The 26,738-nt window shown below is 46.3% G+C and overlaps 2 protein-coding genes across 2 annotated transcripts; one reads left to right on the top strand and one right to left on the bottom strand.

The window, feature by feature from the left end:
- Positions 1-402: 402 nt before the first annotated feature.
- Positions 403-14,307, bottom strand: Fam161b (FAM161 centrosomal protein B). The gene is made up of 9 exons (XM_041657942.1): positions 14,208-14,307; positions 11,115-11,434; positions 9,565-10,115; positions 8,486-8,835; positions 6,853-6,980; positions 4,187-4,351; positions 3,863-3,962; positions 2,338-2,480; positions 403-1,972 (listed from the first exon to the last, which is right to left on the bottom strand). The coding sequence occupies exons 1-9, from the start codon at positions 14,259-14,261 to the stop codon at positions 1,900-1,902; spliced, it is 1,884 nt and encodes a 627-aa protein (XP_041513876.1). The 5' UTR covers positions 14,262-14,307; the 3' UTR covers positions 403-1,899.
- Positions 14,308-14,489: 182 nt separating this feature from the next.
- Coq6 (coenzyme Q6, monooxygenase) lies at positions 14,490-26,709 on the top strand. Its single transcript, XM_041657947.1, has 12 exons — positions 14,490-14,737; positions 16,687-16,821; positions 18,271-18,329; positions 19,161-19,284; positions 23,075-23,205; positions 23,800-23,907; positions 23,985-24,047; positions 24,325-24,432; positions 25,077-25,279; positions 25,354-25,469; positions 25,618-25,784; positions 26,462-26,709. Exons 1-12 carry the CDS (start codon positions 14,551-14,553, stop codon positions 26,489-26,491), a joined length of 1,431 nt encoding a protein of 476 aa, XP_041513881.1. The 5' UTR covers positions 14,490-14,550; the 3' UTR covers positions 26,492-26,709.
- Positions 26,710-26,738: the final 29 nt, after the last annotated feature.

Below are 26,738 nucleotides of genomic sequence, written 5' to 3'. Positions count from 1 at the left end.
GTCTACACAGTGAGGCACTGCCTTAAGAAAATAAAAAGAACACTGATAAGCCAGGTGTGGTGGTACCCCAGCATTCAGAGGACAGATTTCTTAAGTTTGAGGCAAGTCTGATTTACATAGGGAATTCCAGGATAGACAAAACTACATAGTAAGAACTTGTCTCCAAAAAGAAAAAGGTAAAAACACACTTTTGTCTTGAGGGATGGTTTAGCAGTTAAGAGTACTTGCTGCTCTTCCAGAGGACACAGTTCAGTTCCTAGCACCCACATCAAACAGCTCACAACACCCTCTGACTCCAGCTCTAAGGGATCTGATGCCCTCTGCTGGTGTCTGTGGGGACCTGCACTCATGTTCATACCCCACACACACACACACACACAACACACACACACATACCATAATTTTAAAAAGGAAAAACACTACTACCATAAGATAGGGTGCTAGCTTTTAGGATACTGTATAGGTAAAACTGAACTGAGGAGCCTTAGGAAACCAGACAAGGTGGTGGTGGTGAACACCTTTAATCCCAGCACTGGGCAGGCAGAGACATTAGATCTGAGTTTGAGGCCAGCCTGGTCTATGCAGAGAAAGAAACCTGACACCACTGTTTAGAACTGGCAAACCTAAGCTGGTGGTAGTGGTGCACCCCTTTAATTTTAGCACACAGGAGGCAGAGGCAGCTGGATCTCTTGAGTTCAAGGCCAGCCTGGAACATAGAGAGTTCCAGGACAATGGGAGCTACCTCAACTTAAAAAAACAAAACAAAAAAACAAGCAAACAGAACTGGCAAACCTAAATTGCTATTGTCAGAGTATCAGTCTAAAATATGACGTCTAAGTCTTGATGGCAGTAATAAATGGTAATTTTCCCAGAAATGGTTTAACATGAGAACTGTTATCTGCCTACAGCACAGCTAATTGACAAAAACATCCCGAAGATTACTTATTAGTACAAAATCACAGTGTTCAGAAGTTTTATGTAAAATGAATTTTATGCTGTTACAAACATTCACATAGTGCTGTGTTCTCAAGAATGGCAGAACAGAACTGCTGTTCTGAGTTTGTTATTGGCATGCCTAATTATCCTTTAGTATGGAGACTAAGTTCATAGCAATTACTTGTTTTTCCAAAATTATCAGTCTCTCTTTGCTTTCTACAGCAGTGATGTTCAATCCAGGACTTTTTTGCCCTCTAGAGGCCATTTTTGGCAATGGGTGCTGCAGGGCATACAGTAGGTAGAGGCAAGGGGTGCGAAGACATCCTACAAACAACAACAACTGACCTGTTCCTGTGTATCAGATGCTAGTGTTAGGGCCTGTGCGTCAGGTTGCAGATGTAGACTGAGACCTATGTTTTATTACATGCACAGTATTCCTAAAGGTTTGGTTACCAGGATACCAGGTTTCTGGCTGCTAGAGGCAGGCGGATCTCTGTGGGTTCGAGACCAGCCTGGTCTACAGAGCTAGCTCCAGGACAGGCTCCAAAGCCACAGAGAAACCTTGTCTCGAAAAACAAAAAAACAAAACAAAACAAAACAAAAAGAATGTGTATGATCTGGCGGCCCTGGATCTCTAGTTCCTTATTGCTACCCGTTTTTCTACCTGCATTCCTCTTGTACCTACTCCATAGGTGTGGGCTTCTACCTTGTTTTCTGTGCCCACTCCTTAGTGTCAAGCGCAAAGCAAGAACCTTGGACCCCTCCGCTTTCGACTCTACTTCCATCTCTTCAAGCCATTTCTGTTGTTATTTTCTCCCATTCCCTAACAGTAGCCATGGCTCTAAACTCAAGCTCCTCACCTAGTTGGCTGCTTGATGATCAGATGTGGTAATGATGAACGAACTGCTTCAACAAGCAGTTTGGTTAGTTGTTCAAGCAATTGCTCTTCAGTTCCTCCATGGGTCAGCAGGCTGGTCCAGAGTCATCTAAATCCTGCCATGAATCTTGGATGCTGAGTTTTATAGTATCATGGATTCTGGGAAAACAATATTGTAAATTGAAAGGATGTATAAGGCTTAAGAATGGTCTCAGCATTTTCATTATTTGGTAGAAATATAATTTTAAAGATAAAAACAGGAATTACTTGGGATTAAAACAATAAAACTGGAAATAACAGTAATATTCTGCTTTTCTCTTATGACGTATTAGTTATGAAAGAGGTGATACCAGGGAGTTAGCTATAAGGAGAGGTCTGCCAGCCAAGTAGTTTGATCATCTCACAAGTAGAGATGTGTGGACAAGCTGTTGTGGAAGTATAGGAATGTAAACTCTAAATTTTCCCCTAGTGGTGTCATTGGGGATAACAAGTTAGAGCCACAGATGATACGAGGGTCTCAGTACCTAGGAGAATCCTTGGCTTTGGCTTTCTTCTTGCCTTGCACAGCCTGTGTGCCTTGACTCTTGGTTCTCACAAACTCTTCCTCCAGGCCAGCCTGCCTCAGGGTGTCCCGATACCGCTCTTCTGCTTCTTTCCTGGCAAGGGCCTGTGGAGTGGAAGTTGGCTGACTGTAGAAGTCTCGCGAGTTATGATAATCAGTCTTTATAATATTGCCCCTTCCACCACCCCCACCTTTAGTGCTAGACAAAAGTTGGCACAACAATCACATTGAGGCTTATTTCGTAGCCATAGCTGGTAAAAAGGAGCCCCATGGGGATCTTGTTCAAAAACAGGTTTCCATTTAGTAGGTCTCAGATGAGGTCTACAATTCTGTATTCTAACACTTCTGGGAGGTGTCAACTGTTAATTAATTTGAGAGCCACACCTTTGAAAAGCACCCAAACCATCATCATCAGGAAGACTAACATATTAAAATCCTTAGCAGAATGACAATGGTCCTTATATAGCCAGAAGAAGCCTATCTTGTTTTACCGATTCAAGAACAAAACCATAGGCTACTTTGTATTTTGTTCTAGTATGTTGAAAGATCTGTTGTGAAAAGAAGAATGAGCTTACTTGACAAAAATGGACCTAAGGAGGTCAGCCTAAGTAAATTCTAGGGGAAGGGGTATCTGCAGCAGGAGGACATCCACCATTACCTAGGAATAGCACACACTCGTATGATGGAGCGCTCACCCACACTGAACCAGAGTCAGACACAGCACCTAACTGCCTGAGGTGAGCTTCCTTAGGGAGATCTCTGGAAAGAGATTTCTGGGGTGCTTAAAAGCAAGCACCCTGACCCTTAAGGACCTACGTTTGGAGTAAAATGGCATTAATAAAACAAATAGCCTTTGTCATTAACTAACTGCCTGACATAAGCAATGTAAACGCTGGGCGTGGTGGTGCGTTTCTTTAATCCCAGCAAAGGGGAGATTAAGGCAGGAAGATGGTGCATTCAAGTCCATCCTGCACTCAATCAGTTATAGGTCAGCTTGTACCACATAAAAAGAAACTCTGTCTCAAATATCTTTATATTTTAAAAAGTGAAAAGAAATACTTGTTTTGGCTCATAGTTTCAGAAGTCTGAGACCATAGTCCTTTGGCCCTGTCACTTTAACGTCTGGCAAGGCTGAACATTATGGAGGTAAAAGCATATGGCAGGGGCTGTGCATATCATGATGGCCAGGAATCAAAGAGAATGTGTGCCCGCGCCTTTTATCACCTGGGCCCCAGCTATGAGATCGTGCTGCCCATAGTCAGGGTGGGTCTTCCTTCCTTAGTTAGTTCTTTCTGGAAACATCCTCAAAGACACACCCAGAAGTGTTCTGCTTTAACTTCCTAGGTCATTCAGTACAATCAAATTGATAGAGTTCAATTTAGAATATCTGAGTCTTAGAAAACTCTGATACTCACACAATAAGATCTTTTCACAGTTTCTAAGAAGCCTTGGTTCAAGGCAGAGAAGAGTTGAGACTCTCGGTTTACCTTGGTAACTTGTTCGAAGAGATAGGGCCTTGTTTGTATTCTTCTCTTCATCTCCTCCAATTCTTTCTTATATTCCTTTGTTCTTTTACGGTCATTATTCCTGGAATTAACAAAGTTTCTAGAAGCAACCAATCTTTTTTAATCAGAAAACCCTTCATTCAGATTAAGCAGAGTCATTCCCACGTACACTGAATTCCTACTGCCTGCCAAAATCCTTGACTGACTTTGATGATTCAGTTTACCCTGACTCCATCTTGCTATTTCAAAGCCCGCGATGTGCTGGAACTTAACCCAGGTGCTCCTTTGAGCACAGGGGACACTGACCGGTTCTCTTTCAGCTTCGCTTTGAACACCTCTTCCAGGCTTTTATGGGGATCCATGGCTTTAGCCCGCAGGGTCACTGATTTAGACATGGCTTGACAGTTCTTTTTGTGCATCTCCAGCCACTGAATGCTCTTGTCTGATATGTCTTTTTTTTCAAGTGACATTCTAAAGGAGAAAGCAAAAGTGAGAGATAACGTGGGTACATTTATAAGCAAGCAATCTTAGTGACTTCTCTGAAAAGTCAAAGTCAGTTAAGTGTTTTGTTTTGTTTTGTTTTTGTTTTGGGTAAGATTTTTTTGTTTGTTTGAAGGGTTGTGTGCTCATGTGAGTGCAGGTGCCCCCAGGGTACAGAGAGGGCATCAAGTCTGCTGGAGTGACAAGCGGTTGTTAGCTGCCCAGTGTGGGTGCTAGGACCCATATTCAAGTCCTCCACAGTACATGCTCTTAACCCACTGAGCCATCTTCAGCCCCTAGCTGGTGTTTCTATGAATAAGATATTTTCTATAAATTTGCCACAAGTACACTTACAGAAACAATGATTCTGGGGATGGGCATGGTGATAAAAAAATCCTAACACTTGAGAGCAGGATTGGATGCTCAGGATGTCCCTGCCCTACATGGGACCCCATCTCAACAAACAAACATCTATTCTGGAGTGGAAAACAGTGGTAGATGATACCGTTCCAGCCCTTTGGGTCCTGTGATTTCCCACCAAGAGGTACCCATTTTCTTTGTTTTTTTTTTTTTTCTTCAGAAGACACGAGTTAAAATGGCCTTACACAGCTAAAATTCAGTAGGTCTGCTAGGCTTTTCCCCTATCTGGAGCAGTACTATAGCTACCGTTTACCAAGCCGCCTACCAGGAGCCAAAGACCATTACATTTCATGTAATTCTCACAAGGCCTTGATGAGGTAGACACATGAGGCCCCTTCTGACATGGGACTGAGAGGCAGAAAGTCTCTTGTTCACAGCTACTCAGAATACAAAGCGAAACCAAAACCAGAACCAGGATGGTGGATTCCCGAGTTTGCCCTTTACCACTGTGCAGGCAGTGACTTAGGCTCCCAGTTCTCTGAGAGGTCAAATCTCTATTTCCATGAAGGTCTGGAAACAGGCCTCCAATGTAGGTAATGTGGGTTCAACTTGGAGCACTCAGTTCATGTAATTACTCTAGAGTTCTGTGGTGGGTTCCCCCAAAAGACTCTGCACGTAGAAATACAAATGGCAGGAAGAAAGGCACCAAAGTTTAATCTGCTGAAGTGCCTACCCCGCCACTGGGCAGCATATATGGTCGCTTCCTAGGCCTTGGGATACTGGTGCGCTTGGCCTGGGGTTAGTAGCCATGAAATCTGAGGAGGGAGGGAGTATCACTACATCCTAAATATATTCTTGCAAGGTGAGACGGGGACATAGGGTACTGCTGCTATACCCTGGGAGCCTCTTGGGGGGAACTGGGGTGTCATCCCAGGCTCAGCTAGATCATGGCTCCCTGGCTCACTCTGACTAAATGAGAACAGCACCACAGAGGCAGGTCAGCTTAACTGCTAGAAAGTCCACAGACTTGAATTTTTTTTTTTTCTTATGGAAAGAAAAGATCATTGAGCACACTGCCAGGGACAGCAGGCTGGACAAAAACAATACTACAATACTACTAACAGTCTCATAGGCAGGCTTTACACATTCTCTTTCTCTGGAAACTTCTGTCTCTCTAGCCTTTGTCTGACTCGTCCCTCCTTATTCCTTAGAGGGGGCATATTTCATAGTATGCATGTGGAAGTCAGGGAGAGTTTGCAAGAGTCAAGTCTCACATTCTACCACGGGGGTCCAGGGATTGAACTGAGGTTGGCAGGCTCGCCAGCAAGTGTATTTATCTACTCTGTCATCTAGTTGGCCTCACCTTATGTTGAGACAGCAGCTGCTCACTGAATATGGAACTCCCATTTTGGCTAGAATGGATGTCCAACAAGCTGGAGGATTTTCTCTCTCCATCCACTACTGACCCGAAAGAGCAAGCGCTGTAGGCACAGACTAGGCACAGACTGTAGGGTGCCGAGGATCTGAACTCAGGTCCTCAGGTTTGCACGGCCAATGCTTTACCAACTGAGTCATTTCCCAGTCCCTTCCTCCTTATTCTTTTTTTTTTTTGTTTGTTTGTTTTTTTGTTTTTTCGAGACAGGGTTTCTCTGTGGCTTTGGAGCCTGTCCTGGAACTAGCTCTGTAGACCAGGCTGGTCTCGAACTCACAGAGATCCGCCTGCCTCTGCCTCCCGAGTGCTGGGATTAAAGGCATGCACCACCATCGCCCGGCCCCTTCTTCCTTAATCTTTTCCTTCATGTTTTACCTTAGACATGTGAGACCAGTACCCTAGGTGCCCCTGTGTCGTCATAGTCCTCTATACTGACTGCTCATAAGACAGGGCAATCACCTGAAAAACCCCACATTTCGGACTTCATATTACACTCTAAGTTCCCCAGGGTATCTCTGGCTTGACATCGTGTCTTGCACAGACTAAGACCTCAAAAGAATTTGTTGGATGGGAACACATATTCCCACCCCATCAGAGAATTCCTCCAGCCCCTTGAGGTGTCTCTGATAATGGCAGAAGAGACCCAGCAGCAGGACCAGCTCTAGTTCTGCCATGGGTCTGCTCTGACCTCCTTACTCACCTGACTGCAGACTCCCTCTTCCTGGTAGCATCTGTGATGTGCACAGGGAGGGTGTTGGCAGAAAAGGAAGCAAGACCACTCAGAGAATGACTCCTTGACAAGGGGGTAGCGGCTGGCTGAGGGGACTTCTACAAGAAAGAAGAGCTGGCATTGGTGACAACATGAAATTAGTTTTTCTTTTTTTTTTTAAAAAAAAAACAAATCGTTTTTTCTTTATTTTGTTTTTTGTTTTTCAAGACAAGGTTTCGCTGTAGTTTTAGAGCCTGTCCTGGAACTAGCTCTTGTAGACCAGGCTGGCCTCGAACTCACAGAGATCTGCCTGCCTCTGCATCCCGAGTGCTGGGATTAAAGGCATGTGCCACCACCACCAAGCTTCTTCTTCTTCTTCTTTTTTTAAGATTTATTTATTCATTATGTATACAGTGTTCTGTCTCATGTATGCCTAAAGGCCAGAAGAAGGCACCAGATCTCACTACAGATGGTTGTGAACTACCCTATAGTTGCTAGGAATTGAACTCAGGACCTCTGAAAGAGCAACCAGTACTCTTATCCACTGAGCCATCTCTCCAGCCCATGCAATTAGTTTCTATCCTAATTAGGATTCAGTTTCATTGAAGGACTAGAAATGAGAATATTTATTTCCTCCACCCCTGGGGATGAGAACAAGATCTTATTTAGTTATAAGGCCCAAACTTGCATACCAATCCTAATGTTTTTGTTTATTTTTTTGATATGGGTCTTTTTTTTTTTTTCTGAGACAGGGTTTCTCTGTAGCTTTTGAGCCTGTCCTGGAACTAGCTCTTGAAGACCAGGCTGGTTTTGAACTCACAGAGATTCGCCTGCCTCTGCCTCCCAAGTGCTGGGATTAAAGGCGTGCGCCACTACCACCAGGCCCCCAATCCTAGTGTTTAGCTTTGTCCATCTAATCCACTCTAGAATCACTGGGAAGAGAATCTGGATCAGGTGGTCTGGGGGCGTGTCCATGGGGTTGTCTTAATTATGTTAATTAAAGTGGGGAGACCCACCAGTCGTGTGCGTGGATAAAGAGCAAGCACAAGAGTGTGTCCGCTCGCTCTTTGCTCTTGACTATAAATATGACAAGTTGCTTCAATTCCTGCCACTGTGACTTCCCAGCTGTACCAGACTGCAACCTGGGACTACGAGCTAGAAGGAGCTGCTCTGGTCAATGTATTCGATCACAGCGACAGGACACAAAGCCAAGACATACTGGGCTCTCAGGCTTGCTTGGACTTACATCTGCAGAAATCCCTCTAGGGAGGTGGGAAAGGTGTGTTCTTGTTTTCAGTTTACAGAATGTGGATCTGCTGAGGGCTGAAGAGACAGTCCAGACCTTTAGAGCACTAACCGCTCTTCTGGTGGCCCTGAGTTCAATTCTCAGCAACCACATGGGCTCACACCCATCTGTAATGAGATCTGGTGCCCTCTTCTATCGTGCAGGCAGAACACTGTATTCATAATAAATAAATCTTAAAAACAAATGTGGATCTGAGTGCAACTGAGCAGGTGGTCAAAACAGAAAAAGAAAAATGTCAAGGTAACTGCCTTCCTTTGAGACCTGGGCCCACTCTGTCTGCACATCAGGCATCAGACCCTGGCCTTCCCTGCCACCTGCCTGGGTTCTCTTTTTCCCGCCTTCAGCAGTAGCGACATCACAGGGCCGTGGAGTGTGGCGCAGGCTGGCCGTCCGTAGCAGGAAGGGCTTGTTTCGTGTTGTCTCCCGGGTCTCCCTTCTCTTGGCAGCTCTTTTCTGGAAAGCCTTGTAAAGGCCCTCGTAGTCAGGGACCCCAGGGTTCACCCGAGGCTGGAATCCGAATTCTGTCTGTAGAAAGCTCAGCTTTTCCTCCTGGGTGCGGGTAGCTGTGCGGGGAGTCTGGCTACTGGACGTGCTGATGGGGGACGAAGCCATCTTGAGCATGTCCATGGCTCGCATCTGGATTCGAATTTTCCTGAGGAGCTCTGCTTCTGTGAGAGGGCAGTGAAGGAAGAGGAGAGGTATTAAGTCTGGAGGACACTCTCCCCTATTTTGGAGACAGACTCTCACTGTGCAGCCCAGATTGGTCTCCAATTTATCTAAACCCTGCTGCCTTGACCTCCTGAGAAGGTGGGATTACAGGCAAGGCAACCACGGGCCAAACTTACCCTCATTTAAACACTAAAGTCCGTGGTAGATAATAGGGGAATGTTAACAACCATTCCCCCAATGGTTAGTCCCTCTTCAGGGTGAGGGAGGGACAGGTGGCCCTCCCACAGGCAGCAGGCTGGAAGTGGTACTGGCTGATGGAGGTCCTTTATGTAGTGACCTTTGCTTCCGTACCTATGCTGCTCCAGAGGTTTCCACGTGTACTTACAGAGACAGGTCAAGGAGGGGGGTTGCTGTAGGACCACTCATAGACCAGTGTGTCTCAACTGGTGGGTTGAGATAGCCTTTATATCAGATTTTATATTACGATTCATGACAGTAGCAAAATGACAATTATGAAGTAGCAATGAAATACTTTTCTGGTTGGGGTCAGCATAGCACGCACAGCATGAAGAACTGTAGTAAAGGGTCACAGCATTAGGAAGGGGGAGAGCCACTGTGGACAGACTCAGTCCTCTCTGCTGTCCTACACCGACTGTATGGGGTAATCCCCACACCAGTGGAGTCCCTGAACCATCATGTACATCTCTGTAGCGCCTCTGTATCCTTACCCTGGAGTTTGTCCCCAAGGGCTGGTTCCAGAACAGCCTTGGGGATCCTTCTAGTGGCCTTCTTTGGGGGGACCTTGGCCTGAGCCACTGCAGCCGAGTCTGTCTGTGGAGCAGCTTCCCTTTTCTGCTCTTTCCTTTCATGGAAGCTGAAGGGCTTCAAGGAGGAGAGAAGCAGCTCCTTCCTCTTCTGGATCCCTGCACGCCTCTGTGCCTCGCTGCGCTCCACGATCTCCTGGTAGAGTGGGAGGTAGACATGCGCCGGCACAGGCTGGGCCCGGAACTGCCGAAAGCACTCGGACTCCTCTTGCCCCTGTTTCTGGGCCTGCAGCCTCTCCTGCTCAAAGGAGGCAGGTGAGGCCAGCCACCGGGCCTTCTTCTGGGCCTCCCGCAGTGTCATGCGGAAGGGCTGAGGGACAGTGATGGAGGAGGCCCAGGAGCAGACACTTCTGTGCTGGGAGGGAGGCCCAGAGTCTGAGGCTGGCAGGTTCTGTGTCTTGGCAAAGTCACAGGGAAGGCTGGTCATGGAGCTGCAGCGCCTCATGGAGCCACACCTGAGGAGAAAGCTGCACTGTGAGACCCTGCAGTCAGGAGGCTAGTGCCTCACCCCATCCCTCCCCACACCATCCTCCCTGCCCAGCAGATCAGAACCAAGAGGCTTCTTAGCCTTGGCCCCAAAGCCCCGAAGGCTTCCCTTCTTGCCACAGGCAATCTCAGAGGCCCAATGGAATCTATCCCCTAAGAATTCATGCATGAATTGCCACTTTGCATTCTGATAACTGCCTAAGATAAACAGTGCAGTGGAGTGGCACAGGGCTGCAGAGTCAAGGGATCCAATTCAAACCTTGAGGTGTTTGGATTTCCCATGTAGAGTGGCAGAAATAATATCCACTCATGAGCTTATTGGAAAGAGAGTACATATTAAATGAGATAAAGGCTAGTGTGGTGGCGGAAGCCTGTAATCCAAGCCCTTGAGAGGTGTAACTGGGAAGAAAGCTCAGGAATTTAAGGTCAGCCTGCAGTATATGAGACTATGTCTCAAAAAGACAGGAAACAAACATAAAAGATAGAGCATATACGCATTGGCAGACTTGGCCACAGGCAATGAACTCTTGGAGGAAAGGCTGTCTGGGAAAGGAATCCCGTGGGTCATTCCTGTGCTTCAACTAAGCAAGTGCTGCCCAGAGTGTTTTAGGATGGATGGCCAGGTAAGACTCAAAACACGTGGGCTGGAGAGATGGTTCAGCAGTTAAGAGTGTTTGCTCAGAGCTGTCTGTACCTTCAGTTCCGGGGAACCCAACGTTCTTCTGTTCTCCACGGTCACTAGGCAAATACATGGTACACAGTACATGCAGGCAGAACACCCATAGACAGAAAATAGCATTATTCAAAAGAATCGCAGCGTCAGGCTGGATCCCAGAGCTAACTCTGGGCTGGGTCTTAGATGAATGACAACTTCCAGAGGTGGTCTGACAGGGAAGGCAAGGGTCCTGAACTATGGAATGACTGGCCTGCAGTGCCGGAATGCGCAGTCACTGAGTGCAGTGTCTTACCGAAGAGATGGAGGGTCCCGGACCTGTGGCTTCCCCCTGCTCTTGTCTTGGAAGAAAGTCTCTAAGTCTTCCTCATCCTCAGAGCCATCCTGACCACTGTCTGGGTCAGACTGACACAGAGACTCCAGCCGACTCCACCGGCCTTTCTGCTTTCCAGCCTGTAAGGTCCTAGAAAAGCTCCCAGTGGAGTCAGAAGCAGAATCTGTTTCCTCCTCTGGGCTGAGGAACTCATGGAGTTTTCCAGCTCTGGGCAAAACCAGCCCTTCTCCAGACAGCTCATCTTCTGGCTCAGTGTCTGAAGAAGATTTGGGGGGAAATATCTAAAACAAAAGAGAAATCAATAGTGAGTTAAATTGTAATTTCAGAGAGACTCAAAAATGACTTTAACCTTGCTTTGAATAAGACCCGGTATATCAGGGACTAAGAAGGGGCAAAGAAAAGTAAGATGTGTTCTTCACTCAAAAGCCATTTCCCGCCGGGCGGTGGTGGCGCACGCCTTTAATCCCAGCACTCGGGAGGCAGAGGCAGGCGGATCTCTGTGAGTTCGAGACCTGCCTGGTCTACAAGAGCTAGTTCCAGGTCAGGCTCCAAAGCCACAGAGAAACCCTGTCTCGAAAAACCAAAAAAAAAAAAAAAAAAGCCATTTCCCAATACAATGTATTATATGCCTGTCTATGGGTAGGGATCGTGCAGAAGAGCTAATGCCAGTTCCCTGCTCCGCTCAGCACGAAGAACACCCTGAGTAACAAGGGAAGCACACATTCTGTCTCAGTGCTCCAGGATGCCTGCCCGTGACCTTGCCCGTGACCTTGGCTACCCTCTGTTCCCAGGGTGATTTGGGATTAACCTAATTGTTCCCCATCTTCCTCTTCTTATTTCCCCATCGACGGCCTTACTTTCCTCACATCCTAGCCAACTTCCACACCATCATCAGGAAAGGATGATTGGCATCAGGAACGATGTGTCTAGGTGAAAGAGCAACATGAGAGTAGAACACCCAACCGGCTTTTAAATATGTCAAGGGCTAGGAGCGAAACTCAGCGGCTGAGCCCTTGCCTAGCACTGTGAAGCACCAGCACCAAAAACACGTTCATCCATGTGTATAGAAGAACATTTGGGCCGGGTGCCTACTATGTTGTGAAGCTTGTATTCTCGTGAGAACAAGATAACACAAATGTGCCCTAGGAAAGCTTTTCTGCCGATACACATCTGAGGTCACCAGGATGTACCAATAATCAGGATTAAATTCATCAACACGTAGCATAGCCTCCAGGAAAACTATAGCAAATGTGTGGGGACAGAGTTTTAGCATCAGTCTACTACTCTCCTGATTGTGTGACTCACAAGGAACTGCAAGTCACAGCCACTGCCCAACACAGGGATCCTATGGCTATTCAGAGAAAGACTGAAAATCTGGGGCGGGGCTTTGGCTCCGCAGCGGAACACTTACCTATGCACAGGGCTAGTCCCCTAGGCTCAGTCCCCAGTATCACACGAGCAGAAAATAAAAGTTTAAAGTCTTGTTCCTGCTGAATGCATGCTGCTTTGCCGCCATTATAAAATTGAGAGCAGAACTGGACCATTGAGGTCAGGAATGTCTGATTCTCAGTTTCAGGGTGATTTTTATTTCCTCAAGTGAATCTTGAAGTGACAGGAAGAAGCGGGTGTGGCTGGAGGACTGGCCTGACATGCCCTTAGGTTGGCAGGAACTAGGCCAGGAGGGGAAGATAGATGCTTAGTTGCAATTGGAGCCGTCCATCTGGGTTAAAGATCTGTGTGTGCTGTGCCCCTAGCTCCGTTGCTGAAGAGCATGTGATCCAGGGCTCAATTCTCTCTCCCCCTTTCCTTCTCTTCCTCACTCCAGCATCAAAGGGTGACCTTGAACTCTTGATCCTGCTACTTTAGACTCTTGAGTTGGTGGGATTACAGGTCTGAACCATAACGCTGGCTCTTTCTTTTTAAAAGTATTACTGAAACACAATGCCCATGGTATACAACTCAACTCTTTAAGGCACTGGCTCTAATATAAGCAGAACTGCTTAATTCTCATAGTGTAATTCAGAACATTTTCTTTCTTCCCCTAAAGCAGTAAAGCAGTGGTTCAACCTTCCTAATACTGCAACCCCTTAATATGGTTCCCCATGTTGGGCTGACCCCCAATCAGAGTTATTTTTTTAAAGATTTATTTATTTATTTATTTGGTTTTTCAAGACAGGGTTTCTCTGTAGCTTTTTAGAGCCTGTCCTGGAACTAGCTCTTGTAGACCAGGCTGGCCTCGAACTCACAAAGATCCGCCTGCCTCTGCCTCCCGAGTGCTGGGAGATTTATTTATTTATTATGTATATAATTTTCTGTCTGTCTGTATGCTTGCTGGCCAGAAGAGGGCACCAGGTCTCATTACAGATGACTATGAGCCACCATGTGGTTGCCGGGAATTGAACTCAGGCTGGCTCAGTGCTCTTAATCTCTGAGCTGTCTCTCCAGCCCCATAAAGTTATTTGTAGTGTGATTTTGCTACTGTTATGAATCCTGATGTAAATATCTGATATCCCATCCCTAGGAAAGGGCCATATGCCCCCCAAAGGGGCCAGGACTCTCAGGTTGAGAACAATGGTCCTAAAGAAACACTATAGCCTTTAGTAGCTATTTTTAAATTTCCCTTAACCATCGCAAATTGTTTCTCACTCTGTCAGCCCTTAGCAACCAGCAGCCTACCTTTGGTCTTTATAGATTTGGGGGAAATTGTTTAATCTGTCTTGTTTTCTAGAAAATGAGGTTGAGAGTAGACACACATACAGTTGAATGAACCTTAGTATATCCGCAAAGCTGCGCATTCATCACTACAGTACATTTCCTTACTCTAAAACAACAACAAAACCTTGGCAGCCTTTGGAAGCCTCTCCCTGTTTCTCCCCTCTTCCTCAGTCGCACGCAACGACTTGAAGACAGAGTCCCTCAACACCTAAGCACAAGTAATTGTAATTCCACGCCCTTCGGTGACACGCCCCTGACTGTCTCCACGGCAACGCCAAACAGTTTCCCCTCTTGGGGATTCCTTTCTGAGGCATCCTGCTTCCTCCTTTCTCCGCTCACCTCACGGCTCCACTCGGTGCAATCGGGCGGCCCGGCAGATCTCCCCACCGTCATCTTCCTAACCAGAAGCAGAAGCGGCAGCGACAGCGGCGGTGACAGCAGCGCGGCCTGCGAGACACTCGTAGCCACGCCCCTTTGTAGCGCTAGCCTCGGATTGGCTTCCAGTGTCCAGTCTGTTCCGCCCAAGGAGTCAGGAGCCACTTTCTGATTGGCCTAGTTTCTCCGCCCATTTTACTTCCGGTTCCGAAGAAAGGCCTAAAGCGGCACAGGGTTGAAAGACTCTGCCCCGGAAGTGCTACCCAGGCGGGTGCTTGGAGTGTCCAGGGCGCAGGCGCAAGTCATTATGGCGGCCCGCACTGGCTCCATGACCGGTTTGCTGTGTGTCCGCTGGTGGAGTAGCGCGCCGCTTGCGGCCGGACGACGCCCTCTAGCTGCCTGTCGGCGATGGGCCGGCTCCTCGGCAGACACCGTGTACGATGTGGTGGTGTCAGGAGGAGGCCTGGTGGGCGCTGCCATGGCTTGTGCCTTGGGTAGGTGCACCCCGGCGGTGGCTGGCGGGGAACTGGGCTGCGGAGGGACGGACATGCTCACAGCCCGACCTGGTGGTTTGCTCGCTTCCCTCCCAGGGGAGCCCTCGGACCCACAGGAATGAGCACGACGCTTCAGTCTTATGGGATCAAAAGTGGGCGGGCCTTATAAGTCATTCCTCCCCGTGGGAACTGCCCAGAATTTATGAGCCTTGTAGTATTGGATAACAGACCAAACTGGACTCAGAGATCTGCCTGCTTCTTTCTCCCTAGGGCTGGGATTAAAGGCGCCCGGCCCTAAAGCTGCTCACAGTACAGTTCACATAGTTGTAAGGCCTCCCACTTAAAGCAGCATGCAGTCCAATCTGTTTTTTTAATACATTCGCAGAGTTGTGTAGCAGGGCGGTGGTGGCGCACGCCTTTAATCCCAGCACTCAGGAGGCAGGGGCAGGCGGATCTCTGTGAGTTCCAGGCCAACCTGGTCTACAAGGACAGGCTCCGAAGCTACAGAGAAACCCTGTCTCGAACCCCCTTCCCCCCCCCCCCCCCAAATCAACACAGTAAGTTTTAGTACACTTTCCTTATTCTTAGAAACAAAACAAAACAAAAAAATCTTGGAGCTCATTAGAAGTTACTCCATTTTTTCTTATCCTCTCAGCCCTAAAGAGCTAGTCTCCAGCCTCCTGTCTGTAATTTGCCTTTTCTGCAGTTATAAGTTGATTCAGGTCAGCATCAAGTGTATCAAACCCTCTGTCCAAAAAAAAAAACACAAACAAACAATATATAAGACATTTTCATTAGGCTTTTGTTTATTTATTCTTTTGAAATGAGGTCCTATTCTGTAGTCCTGGCTGGCCTGGAACTTGAAGTGGCACCCCTCCCCCCATCCACCTCCCTAAAGCTGAGGTTCCAAACACACTCCTAATTCATGTAGGCTTTTATTAAATTTTTTAAATTTTATTAAATTTTTATTAATTTTCCCTTTAAGTTTACTCTGTCTTCCTTTATTCCTCTTCAGACATGCAACTAACTTATGTTTCATGTGTGTAGTTCCCTCTCACATCTGAGTTTGGGAACAGTTCCCTGCATAATTCCCTAGTACATTTAAATCCATTCTTTTTTGGTTTTTCGAGACAGGGTTTCTTTGTAGCTTTGGAGCCTGTCCTGGAACTAGCTGTTATAGACCAGGCTGATCTCGAACCCACAGAGATCCGCTTGCCTCTGCCTCCCGAGTGCTGGGATTAAAGGCGTGCGCCACCACTGTCTGTGTCCCCAGCCTAGAAACTTCACATCCAAGGTTATGAGACTAGTTCGTCTCTTTTGTTTTTGTTGGTGTTTTGTGCTTTGTTTGTTTTTGAGACGTGTTCTCATTCTGTAGCCTAGGCTGACTGGAAAATCATGGTAACCTGAAGCATAAATCTAATTAATCTTACCAGTAAAAACCAAGAGTGAGATCTCAGGGTAAAAAACTTGACCAATCAGAGAAGCAGAGAGAGTGCCACAGTCCCTTCCTACCTCTTCGGTTTCTCCAACCAGAAAGGGTCCTGTTTCCGTTCACCTTATCACTTTCTGACTCCAAGCAAGCTTTACTTGTCAGAACACAATGAAAATATCACACAACAGCAAGCATCCCACCTTAGCCTCTAGGTGCTAGGATTACAGGTGTGAGCTACCATCGCTGGTTTGTATTTGTTTCTGATTGAATACTTAAAGCATAAAAAGTATACTTATTAACGGTGTGCCTTGTAATGTTTGATGCACACATACATAATTTTAAGTCTACTTAAACATTTCCTTAAGCATTTATTATTTCTTTATGATGAAAACTTTGAAACTTCTGCTCTCTTTAGAAGTGTGCAGCATTGTTATTAGTTGTAGTTGCCTTACTGTGTAATTAAGTCCTTGTAATTAAATTCCTAAAATTAATTAAAATGTTAATTCTTCTTTTTTAGGACATGACATTCATTTTCGTGACAAGAAAATCCTGTTGCTAGAGGCAGGTCCAAAGAAAGTACTGGAGAAACTGTCAGACACTTACAGCAACAGAGTCAGCTCCATCTCCCCTGGCTCTGCAACCCTGCTCAGTAGTGAGTAGATGAGTCCGACTCCTGGTCCTGCCTCCTCTCCTCTCGGCTTTCCCACAGGGCACAGAGCAGGCCCATAGGACAGTCCCCAGAGCAGGGAAGAGGAAGCTCGCAGTGGTCATAACTGAAGATGAGGGCTGCTGAAGTGGACAGTGTCGAGTCTTGGTCTGGAGAGGATATCTCGAGACACGTGGATCCATCATGTCACCTCATTTATGATGTTAGACCATTATTATTTAGTCCCCTACATTCACTCTATTCCAAGTCAGGCCTCAGGCGGGCTGGGGAGTCTGCATTTTAATGGTCTTTTTTTTGGGATGTAGATGAATTGTCTGTGTGTGCTATGTGGTACTCCATCAGGCCATCCTACCTGACACCGTTCTATCTAGAATTAAACTCTTCAGTCACTTTAGCTTGATAGCTTGCTTGTGCTTTCTTTCTTTCTTCATTCTCCTGAAACTTGCTTTGGAGACCAGGCTGGCCTTGAACTCAGAAATCTGCCTGGCCCTGCCTCTTGAGTGCTGGGACTAGAGGCTGGCTTCTTTTCTTTTTTCAAAGATAGAATCTGGCCTTGAACTTAATCTTGAATGCTGGTCCCTCTGCTTCTACCTCCCAACTGCTGGGATGATATGAGGCATAACCACTACATGTATGGAGTTACCTCCTTAGTTCCTATAGATCCTTCTTTTCTTTTCTTTCCCTTTCTTTTTTTTTTTTTTTTTTTTTTTTTTTTTTTTTTTTTTCGAGACAGGGTTTCTCTGTGGTTTTGAAGCCTGTCCTGGAACTAGCTCTTGTAGACCAGGCTGGTCTCGAACTCACAGAGATCCTCCTGCCTCTGCCTCCCGAGTGCTGGGATTAAAGGCGTGCGCCACCACCGCCCGGCTTTTTTTTTTTTTTTGTTTTGTTTTTTTTTGTTTTTTTTTTTTTTTCCCTTTCTTTATAGTTTCTCGGGACAGGGTTTTTCTGTGTAACTGCCCTGGCTGTCCTGACATTATATTATGTGCATGTTCATGTTGTCTGTCTCTTCAGCTAAAATATCAGCTGCACATGGGAATTTGTTTGATCTACTCTGGATCTAAAATTATAATTGGCCCTTGTTAGATGCTCAGTAAATATTGCTTCAAAGCACAAATGTACTTGGTGCCATGAAGAGATGAAGAAAACAGTCTTTAGAATGTTCATAGCTAATAACAGCTAGTAAGGAAAAAGGCTGATGCTGCTTACTTTTCCTTTTTTATTATCACTGCTTTACTGTGCTCTGGCCTTTTGGCGTCTTCGTGCTGTGTGATCTGGAGCAGAGAGCTGAAGGGCTTGACCCTGACAGCTTGAAGAGCTTTTCCCTTCTGCTTTTGGAAAACACTGAAAACAACCTCCTGCTTAGCAGTTGGAGAGACACAAAGGAGCCCAGGAGCAGAGGTCCATGTGAAGTCACTGTGTTTTTTTTTTTTTTAGGTTTTGGTGCATGGGACCACATCTGCAATATGCGGTGCAAAGCCTTCCGGCGGATGCAGGTACCTCCTTTCCCTTAATTTTGTCGGTATGTCTTGATGTCTTGGTCTGTCTTATGTTACCTTGTTAGAGTCTGCTTTCTCTGGACGTTTTATGAATCAATTTGTTTTTGTTTTTTTGTTTGTTTGTTTTTTTGTTTCTTTGTTTTTTTTTTGAGATAGGGTTTCTCTGTAGCTATGGAGCCTGTCCTGGAACTTGCTATGTAGACCAGGCTGACCTCAAATTCACAGAGATCTGCCTGCCTCTGCCTCCTGAGGGCTGAGATTCAAGGAGTGCACCACCACTGCCTGGCATGAATTAAAATTTAAATTCAGTGTGGGAAGGCATTCTTGCGAATCGACTTACAGTTTTTGTTGTTGTTGTTGTTGTTTATTTTCTTCTAGACAGTATTTCTCTGTTGCTTTGGAGCCTATCCTAGAACTCTCTCTATAGACCAAGCTGGCCTCGAACTCAGAGAGATCCGCCACCTGCCTCTGCCTCCTGAGTACTGGAATTAAAGGCATGCGCCATCACTGCCCGGCTAATAATCTACTTTCTTTTTAATTAATTAGCTTGGTCTTTTTGTGGTAATGGCTCAGGTAGCTCAGACTTGCCTTGAACTTGTTTTGTAGCTGGATCTTGCCTGATCAGTCCTCACCTGTGACAAGTGCCCAAGCACTGGGCTCACAGGTGTGCCCACCATTCCTGATTCTGAGGCTTCTCACCTTGTATCCTGCCAAAGAGGCCAACAGCCAATAGACTGGGATGTGCTACCTCATTCTGGAAAGCCACATCTGGCTTGGGGTTAGAATTGTGTTTCATTAGAGTTAATGCACTTTTCTTTGTGTTTGCAGGTTTGGGACTCCTGCTCAGAGGCCTTGATCATGTTCGATAGAGATAACTTAGATGACATGGGCTACATAGTGGAGAATGACGTCATCATGTGTGCTCTCACCAAGCAGCTGGAGGCTGTGGCAGGTGAGCTGCCATCTCCATTCCTCTCTGGGAAATGATTGCCTCTGTACTTGTCAGAAGAAAAGACCCGCCGGGCGGTGGTGGTGCACGCCTTTAATCCCAGCACTTGGGAGGCAGAGGCAGGCGGATCTTTGTGAGTTCGAGACCAGCCTCGTCTATAAGAGCTAGTTCCAGGACAGGCTCCAAAACCACAGAGAAACCCTGTCTCGAAAAACCAAAAAAAAAAAAAAAAGGCCCTTTTACAGATACTGAATAGCCCGATGGCACACCTTTAATGCCAGCACTCGGGAGACAGAGGCAGGCAGGTCTGGCATTTGAAGCCAGCCAGGACTGAATAGTGAATTCCAGGCCAATCAGGGATACATAGTGAGGTCTTTTCAAGAAAAAAAGGGGGGGAGGATTCTTTTAGGATTTACCTTTCTTTTTACCAGTTTTATTTGAATAAACTTGAATACCATAAAATTCTCCCATTTTACCTGTGTAACTCGGTGACTTTCAGTGTATCTATAGAGTTGTGCATCTATTGCCTCAGGATCCTTTAGAACGTCTCCATCACTCAGAAGGAAACCTCATACCTTATTGTCATTCCTCATTCTTACTGAACCTTTGCTTTTATCTCTCTAGAGCTGTCTGTTCTCAGCAGCTCAGAAGTGAGCCACACTGGGTTAGGGGTTAGAGTCAGTCACGTTGCAGCGTGAACTAGTAATACTCTTCTTTTTATCGCTAATAATGTTTTATTGTATGGATATATCAAATTGTATTTATTTATTCATCAGTTAATAGAATTTGTGTTTTTCCACTTTGGGCAGTTGGTGAATAATGTTGTGACTGGTTTGTGTGATGGCTGGTTTGTTGTTTTATGTGTTCTCCAGGACGCAGGATTGAATGCAGGGTCTTAAAAGCTAGGCAATCTCTCTACTCTCAGCTATTTTCCCAGCTCTCTGTTTTGGACAGGGTCTCAGCAGGTTGCTCAGGCTGGCTTTAAACTCACTCTGTAGTCTAGGCAGGTTCTAAGTTGTAACTGCTTGTCTCGGCCTCACAAGTAGCTTGCAGAAGCAGGCCCAGCAACATGTGTTTTCCTCACTTGGAAGTGGAGTTGCATAGTCACATCATAATTCTGTATTTAACATTCTCAGGCATCGCCAGACATTTCTAGAGGATGCATCATTCACCTTCCCGTGGTTTAAGTGGCTCACTTTCTCCACATCCTTCTCAGTGCTGGCTTTTAACTTACAGCGCCCTAGTGTGGCCCATTATACTTTTAACTTACAGTGGTTCTAGTGTGACCCTTATACTTTTGCACATTGAATCTGTTTACTTAGTGAGTAATAACGTTAATAACATCCTGTGATTATTTGTATGTTTGCTTTAGAGAAATATCTGTTGAAAGTTGAAAATCTTTTGCACATTTAAAAATGGGTCATTTTTTTGTTTTTTAGTTAGAAGAGTTCTATGCATGTTCTGGATATAAACTACTTAGGAGATATATGAATTCCTCTATGTATAATATCTTGGGATTCAAGTGAGAAAAAAACTGGAAGCAATTTATATGAGTTTTGCCTTTTTTCTTTGAGTCTTGTAAGACAGGATCTCATGTAGCTTAGACTGACTTTAAACTCGCTATGTAGTTCCAGCTAGCCTTTAACTCCTGGTCTTCCTGCCACAAGTTCCCAAATACGAGAATTAGTGGCATGTGCTGCCATGCCCAGCTTGTTAATTTTTTTTATATGGGATATTGTTCATTCATTTATGTAATGGGCCACCATCTAGCTTTTAAAAATAATTTAGGGTTGGGCAGCAGTGGTTGTGTACACCTTTAATTCCAGCATTTAAGAAGCAGAGGCAGGTGTATGTCTGAGTTCGAGGCTAGCCTGGTCTACAGAGTGAGTTTCCAGGACAGCCAGGGTTACACAAAGAAACCCTGTCTTGAGAAACAACAAAACAAAATTTTGGACTGCTGGTATATTCAATGGTAGATCAGTTGTCTAGTGTGTAAGGCCTTAGGCTCCATCACCAGAATCATTGTGTGTGTGTATCTGTCTGTCTCTCTGTCTGTCTGTTTGTGTCTATATCTTGGGACTGAACCTAGGATTTATATCATGCTACACACGTGCTTTTCCACTGATCTACCTACATCACTGTCATCTGTTACCATTGTCCCCTGAGATTGTGCACCAGAGTTTATTTCTTCATCTAACTATAATTTAGCACCCAAGAAGAAAATCTTTTCAGGTATAACACATATTTCAGCCTGTGGTGTGTGTGTGTCGTGTCATCATGCCTCCCCCCTCCCTCCCCCGTTCAGACACAGTAAAATTAGGAGGAGAGCCTATGCTAGAATTTTCTCTCTCTCTTTTTCTCATTTGTGTTGGGGATGGGGATGTTGAGTCAGGATTTCACTGTGTAGCTCTGGCTAGCCTAGAACTCCCTCTGTAGACCAGGTTAGCCTCAAACTCAAAAAGATGTGCCTGCATCTGCTAGAATTAAAGGCATGCTCCACTGTGCCCAGCTAGTACTTGCTCTTGTTATCTTTTTTTTTTTTTTATTGAGAAAAGGAAAAAAAAAAACAAGTTTCCGCCTCCTCCCAGCCTCCCATTTCCCTCCCCCTCCTCCCACCCTTCTCCCCCTCCCCCCACTCCTCTCCCCCTCCCTCTCCAGTCCAAAGAGCAGTCATGGTTCCCTGCCCTGTGGTAAGTCCAAGGTCCTCCCCCCTCTGTCCATATCTAGGAAGGTGAACATCCAAACTGGCTAGGCTCCCACAAAGCCAGCACATTAAGAAGGATCAAAACCCCGTGCCATTTTCCTTGGCTTCTCATCAGCCCTCATTGTTCGCCATGTTCAGAGAGTCCGGCCCTATCCCAAGCTTTTTCAGTCACAGTCCAGCTGGCCTTGGTGAGCTCCCAATAGATCAGCTCCACTGTTTCAGTGGGTGGGTGCACCCCTCGCGGTCCCGACTTCTCTGCTCATGTTCTCCCTCCTTCTGCTCCTCATTGGGACCTTGGGAGCTCAGTCCAGTGCTCCAGTGTGGGTCTCTGTCTCTATTTCCATCCATCACCAGATGAAGGTTCTATGGTGATATGCAAGATATTCGTCAGTATTGCTATAGGATAGGGTCATTTCAGGTTCCCTATCCTCAGCTGCCCAAGGAACTAACTGGGGACATCGCCTTGGGCTCCTGGGAGCCACTCTAGGTTCAAGTCTCTTGCCAACCCCAGGGTGGCTCCCTTAACTAAGAATTGTGCTTCCGTGCTCCCCTATCCAATCTTCCTTTATGTATCAGCGTAAATAAATGCAATGCAGATATTAAAGAATATTTACACTTTAATGATAAACTTACGGAACCGAAGTTCCCGCATGGAACAGGAGGTAGGAAGGAAAAAGAGACGGAGCCGCCTCCCTCGCGCCCATTTATCTGTAGGCATTCGCCCAAGGCAAACCCCGCCCCCTCAAGGGGCTGTCTTAACCCTACACCTTTATCCCAATCATCCTTTTTCCCCAAGTTCCCCCATCCTCCCCTTCTCCGTTTTCTCTCCCCTTCTCCCCTTACCCCCATCCCACCCCACCCCCTGTTATCTTTCTGACATTGAATGGTTCTCTGGCTTCTGCTCTTTACCAACAGTTCCAGGGCCAGAGTGTTAATGATTTGACTTACTTTTAGTTCTTGCTTTTCTTGCTTGCCAGTAAATGACAGGACAGGGCTATCCAGGGGCCTTGCTTTTCGGCACTTAAAGTTTGTGCTCAGTCCTTACCCACCTTTCTGATGGTTTGCTTCTTTCTCTTTTGCCTTCTGCAGACCGTGTGAGGGTTCTCTACAGGAGCAAAGCTGTTGACTATGCCTGGCCTGCCCCGTTTTCCATGACAGACTCCAGCCCTTGGGTCCATATTACCCTAGGTGATGGCAGCACCCTCCAGACCAAACTGTTGGTAGTTGAAGATTCTTGCTTTGTCAGGGGTCTTGCATGTCCATACCTTACATTCTAGAGTCTGTATTGCCAGATGGACACCATGGGGTGATTTTAAGTTATTCTTTATAGAACAACTACCCCCTATTCAAGGCATTCTGAGCTAGATGGTTGCTTTATGTGAAGCAACCTCATGGGCCACCTTAGGATAGGATAACCAGGCCTCCCAGGAGTGTTGGAAACTTGGGCCATGTTCTTTTTTCTGTCCCTGAAGTCCCAGTGCCATTCATCTCCTTGAGGCTCTCATTTTCTTGTTTCTCTTTCTGCTCACCAACTTTTTCTTTTTTCAACTGCAGTGGCCACTCTGTGCCTGTCTTTTCTAGTTCACATATCAAAAAACTGGTTGAATATGGCCGTTGCTGGCACCTCTTGGTTCAGATAGCCACTTTTGGTCCCAGGCTGAGGTCCCATTTTGTAGGGCTGTCCTTGTAGGGCTGTGAGTGAGACAAGCCTTATGGTTTCCCATTCCACCTGGACTAGACAGGAGGGCAAAGACACTGGAGCAGTTTGATTTTGAAGTGGTTGTAAGACTTAGTAGGCCCTTGTGTCCACGCAGATTGGTGCTGATGGGCACAACTCAGGAGTAAGACGAGCTGCTGGGATCCAGAATGTTAGCTGGACCTATGACCAGTCTGCTGTGGTGGCCACTCTGCATTTATCAGAGGTAAGCTCTGGAGCTGCCATCTGGGGACCTTTCCTTAGCACTCAGTACCCCTTATAAGAACTTTCTTTCCATTCTAGGCCACAGAAAACAACGTAGCCTGGCAAAGATTTCTCCCTTCAGGGCCTATTGCTCTGCTCCCGGTAAGAGATCTTTCGGCCAGTTAGCTCAAAGGTAGCCAGCCTCAGTCTTTGGAACTTCACTTTCCTTCAGCCTGGTTTAAAGGAACTATGTCCCATACGTGCATGGCTTCCTTTCCTTGGTTTCCTTTATGATTGAAAACACCCAAGTTCAGAAGAGGCAGGTTTTTGTTGTTGTTTTGAGGGCTATATCCCAGGTAGGCTTGACACTCCTCCTGCTGTATGCTGTGCTCACAGGCATGCGCCACCACACCAGGCTGATGCTCTTCTTTTGATACAGCTCTCAGATACCTTGAGTTCCTTGGTTTGGTCCACATCCCATGATCATGCCGCAGAGCTGGTCAGCATGGATGAGGAAGAGTTTGTGGATGCCATCAACTCTGCCTTTGTGAGTATCACCTGTCCAGCTACTGGAGGGACGGGGAAAAGGAGTCATCGTGCAGGTTCCCCTTAGGCAGTACAGTCCTTGGTTTAGATTTTGTGAGGGCATACAGGAAATGCAAAACAACGGAAACTGGTGAAGGCCTGCCAGGGTTAGTGGCTCATGCACTGTATATTCCTGTGCTGCACAGCACCTTTCGGGTAGAGCCTTCTATGTATTGGCTCCAGGACGCACAGTCAAGTGAGAATGACAAGTGCAGTAACAGATGTCTGCATGCAGAGCATAGCATGCGGACAGAGAGGAGGGTTTAAAGGTGTTCCCGGGAGATAGAGGTGGGAGGGCATTCTACGCTTTACCTAAGCTTAGAGACATAAGGTGAGCTTCACTGTAGCTAATTTGTGGCTATTGCTGGGGACTAGTGAAAGGTAAAGTTCAGTTCTAGTCAGGGGCCAACCCAGAGATAAAACCCGTGGGGAATACCAGGAAATGGAGTTTTGCATGTGCTTTAAGGGGCTTGTCACTCAGGAACAAGACCCGTTTAGGCATGTTAAGCAGCATTACCTTTAGCGTTGGTTATATAGAGGGGTTGAGGCCTTTGCTGTTTACTAGTCACTAACCAATTCCACCATTTGGGGGCTGATGGCATGCAGTGGAGTGATGCTAACCACACAGACTTCGTCGACTCGGCCAGCACCATGTTGCACTATGTCGTCAGCCTCCTGAAGCCCACTAGGGTCTCAGCTCGTCAGTTGCCCCCAAGTATAGCCAAGGTGGATGCTAAAAGCAGAGCCCTCTTTCCTCTGGGACTGGGACATGCTGTTGAGTACGTCCGGCCTCGGGTGGCACTCATCGGGTAAGACCATAATGGAGCAGGCCACTCCTTTCTCTGGTGCTGGAGGCCACATCTGAATGCTGCTTTATTCTTAGTGATGCAGCCCACAGAGTCCATCCACTTGCAGGACAAGGTGTCAACATGGGCTTCGGGGATATTTCCAGCTTGGTTCGTCATCTCAGTACAGCGGCCTTCAATGGGAAGGACTTAGGTAAGGATTCGGGTACCCTGACATCATGTAAAGGTCAGGGTTGCCAAATTGCCCTAGGCAGCAAGATGTGGTAGTGTCTACTGGGAGGAGGAAGAGATCTTTTACTGCTGAGTAGGGTTTGACCTTTGTTCCTGCTTTTTAACTCCAGGTTCCATGAGCCACCTCACAGGCTATGAAACAGACAGGCAGCGTCACAATACTGCTCTTCTGGCTGCCACTGACCTGTTGAAAAGGCTCTATTCAACCAGTGCCACTCCACTGGTGCTGCTCAGGACATGGGGCTTGCAGGCAACTAACGCAGTGTCTCCTCTCAAAGTAAGTGGCCCCTGTCGCTCTCCAAGATTTTTCTTTACTGAGAAAGGATTGCAGACATTCTAAATTTCTTTGAATTAATTTTCTTGCCTATAACATTTTTTATTGTAGTTATTTTTGAGATAGAAACTTTGTATGTAGTCCTGGCTAGCCTGAAACTGGCTAGGTATACCAGACTATCTATCTATCTATCTATCTATCTATCTATCTATCTATCTAATCTATATCTATCTATCATAGTGACCCATCTGCTTCTGCCTGCTGTGTGCTGGGATTAAAGGCATGTGCTGCCATGCCCAGCCACCATACCTGGTCTACCTTCCTAGCTGGTTATGAATAAAAGGACCTGCTGGGTTTGTGGTGCCCACATCTAAGCAGTAACTTGAACTACGTAGGAAGGACTTAAGAATACAGGCTGATGGCTGGAGAAATGAATCAGCAGCGAAAAACACTTGCTATTCTTCCAGAGGAACCTTGGTTCAATCCCCAGCACTCACATGGTGGCTCACAACCATCCGTAACGCCAGTCCTAGGGGAGCCCTGCCAACCCTGCTCTTAGAGCTGAAAAAAAGCAGGGACTCCTAGGAGTGTCTGTATGGAACCTCTGCCATGTTTCTCCCTTCGTCTCCTTGGTTATTTCATAATGAAGTCACCTGTCCTCACCTTTCCTCTTTCTCCAGGAACAGATAATGGCCTTTGCCAGCAAGTGAGTGCTCCTCTCCTGGAGATGATGTTGATGACAGAGACCATCTAGCCCTGTGACCATCAGAGTGCGTTTCCAAGATGGCTTCATAAATTTACACTAGAACTTGTGTCTGTTTTCCTCTTCTGCTTAATGGGCCTGTGTAGCCAAAAAAAAAAAAAAAAAGAGTGATATTTAAGGAAAAAAACCCAAAGGAAAACTATTTGATTGAAAGGAGCTTTTTATTACTAAACAAACAAATTACTGAGCTGGTA

This window comes from Microtus oregoni, unplaced genomic scaffold, assembly GCF_018167655.1.
Source record: "Microtus oregoni isolate MIOR12 unplaced genomic scaffold, Mior012 000009F_ref0000495, whole genome shotgun sequence".
Classification (NCBI taxonomy): domain Eukaryota; kingdom Metazoa; phylum Chordata; class Mammalia; order Rodentia; family Cricetidae; genus Microtus; species Microtus oregoni.
Note: the sequence above shows the minus strand (reverse complement) of the source record. Positions and strands in the feature narration are given on the sequence as shown.

Bases quoted from the DNA above. Each gene is read 5' to 3' on its own strand.
- Coq6 (XM_041657947.1), top strand. From the start codon at position 14,551: ATGGCGGCCCGCACTGGCTCCATGACCGGTTTGCTGTGTGTCCGCTGG. The intron at 16,822-18,270 runs GTGAGTAGATGA...TTTTTTTTTTAG, and splicing joins CTCTGCAACCCTGCTCAGTA to GTTTTGGTGCATGGGACCAC. The intron at 18,330-19,160 runs GTACCTCCTTTC...TTGTGTTTGCAG, and splicing joins AAGCCTTCCGGCGGATGCAG to GTTTGGGACTCCTGCTCAGA.
- Fam161b (XM_041657942.1), bottom strand. From the start codon at position 14,261: ATGACGGTGGGGAGATCTGCCGGGCCGCCCGATTGCACCGAGTGGAGC. The intron at 4,352-6,852 runs GTGAGTAAGGAG...TTTCTCCTTTAG, and splicing joins AAGAGGGAGTCTGCAGTCAG to AATGTCACTTGAAAAAAAAG. The intron at 2,481-3,862 runs GTAAACCGAGAG...TCCACTCCACAG, and splicing joins TCTTCGAACAAGTTACCAAG to GCCCTTGCCAGGAAAGAAGC.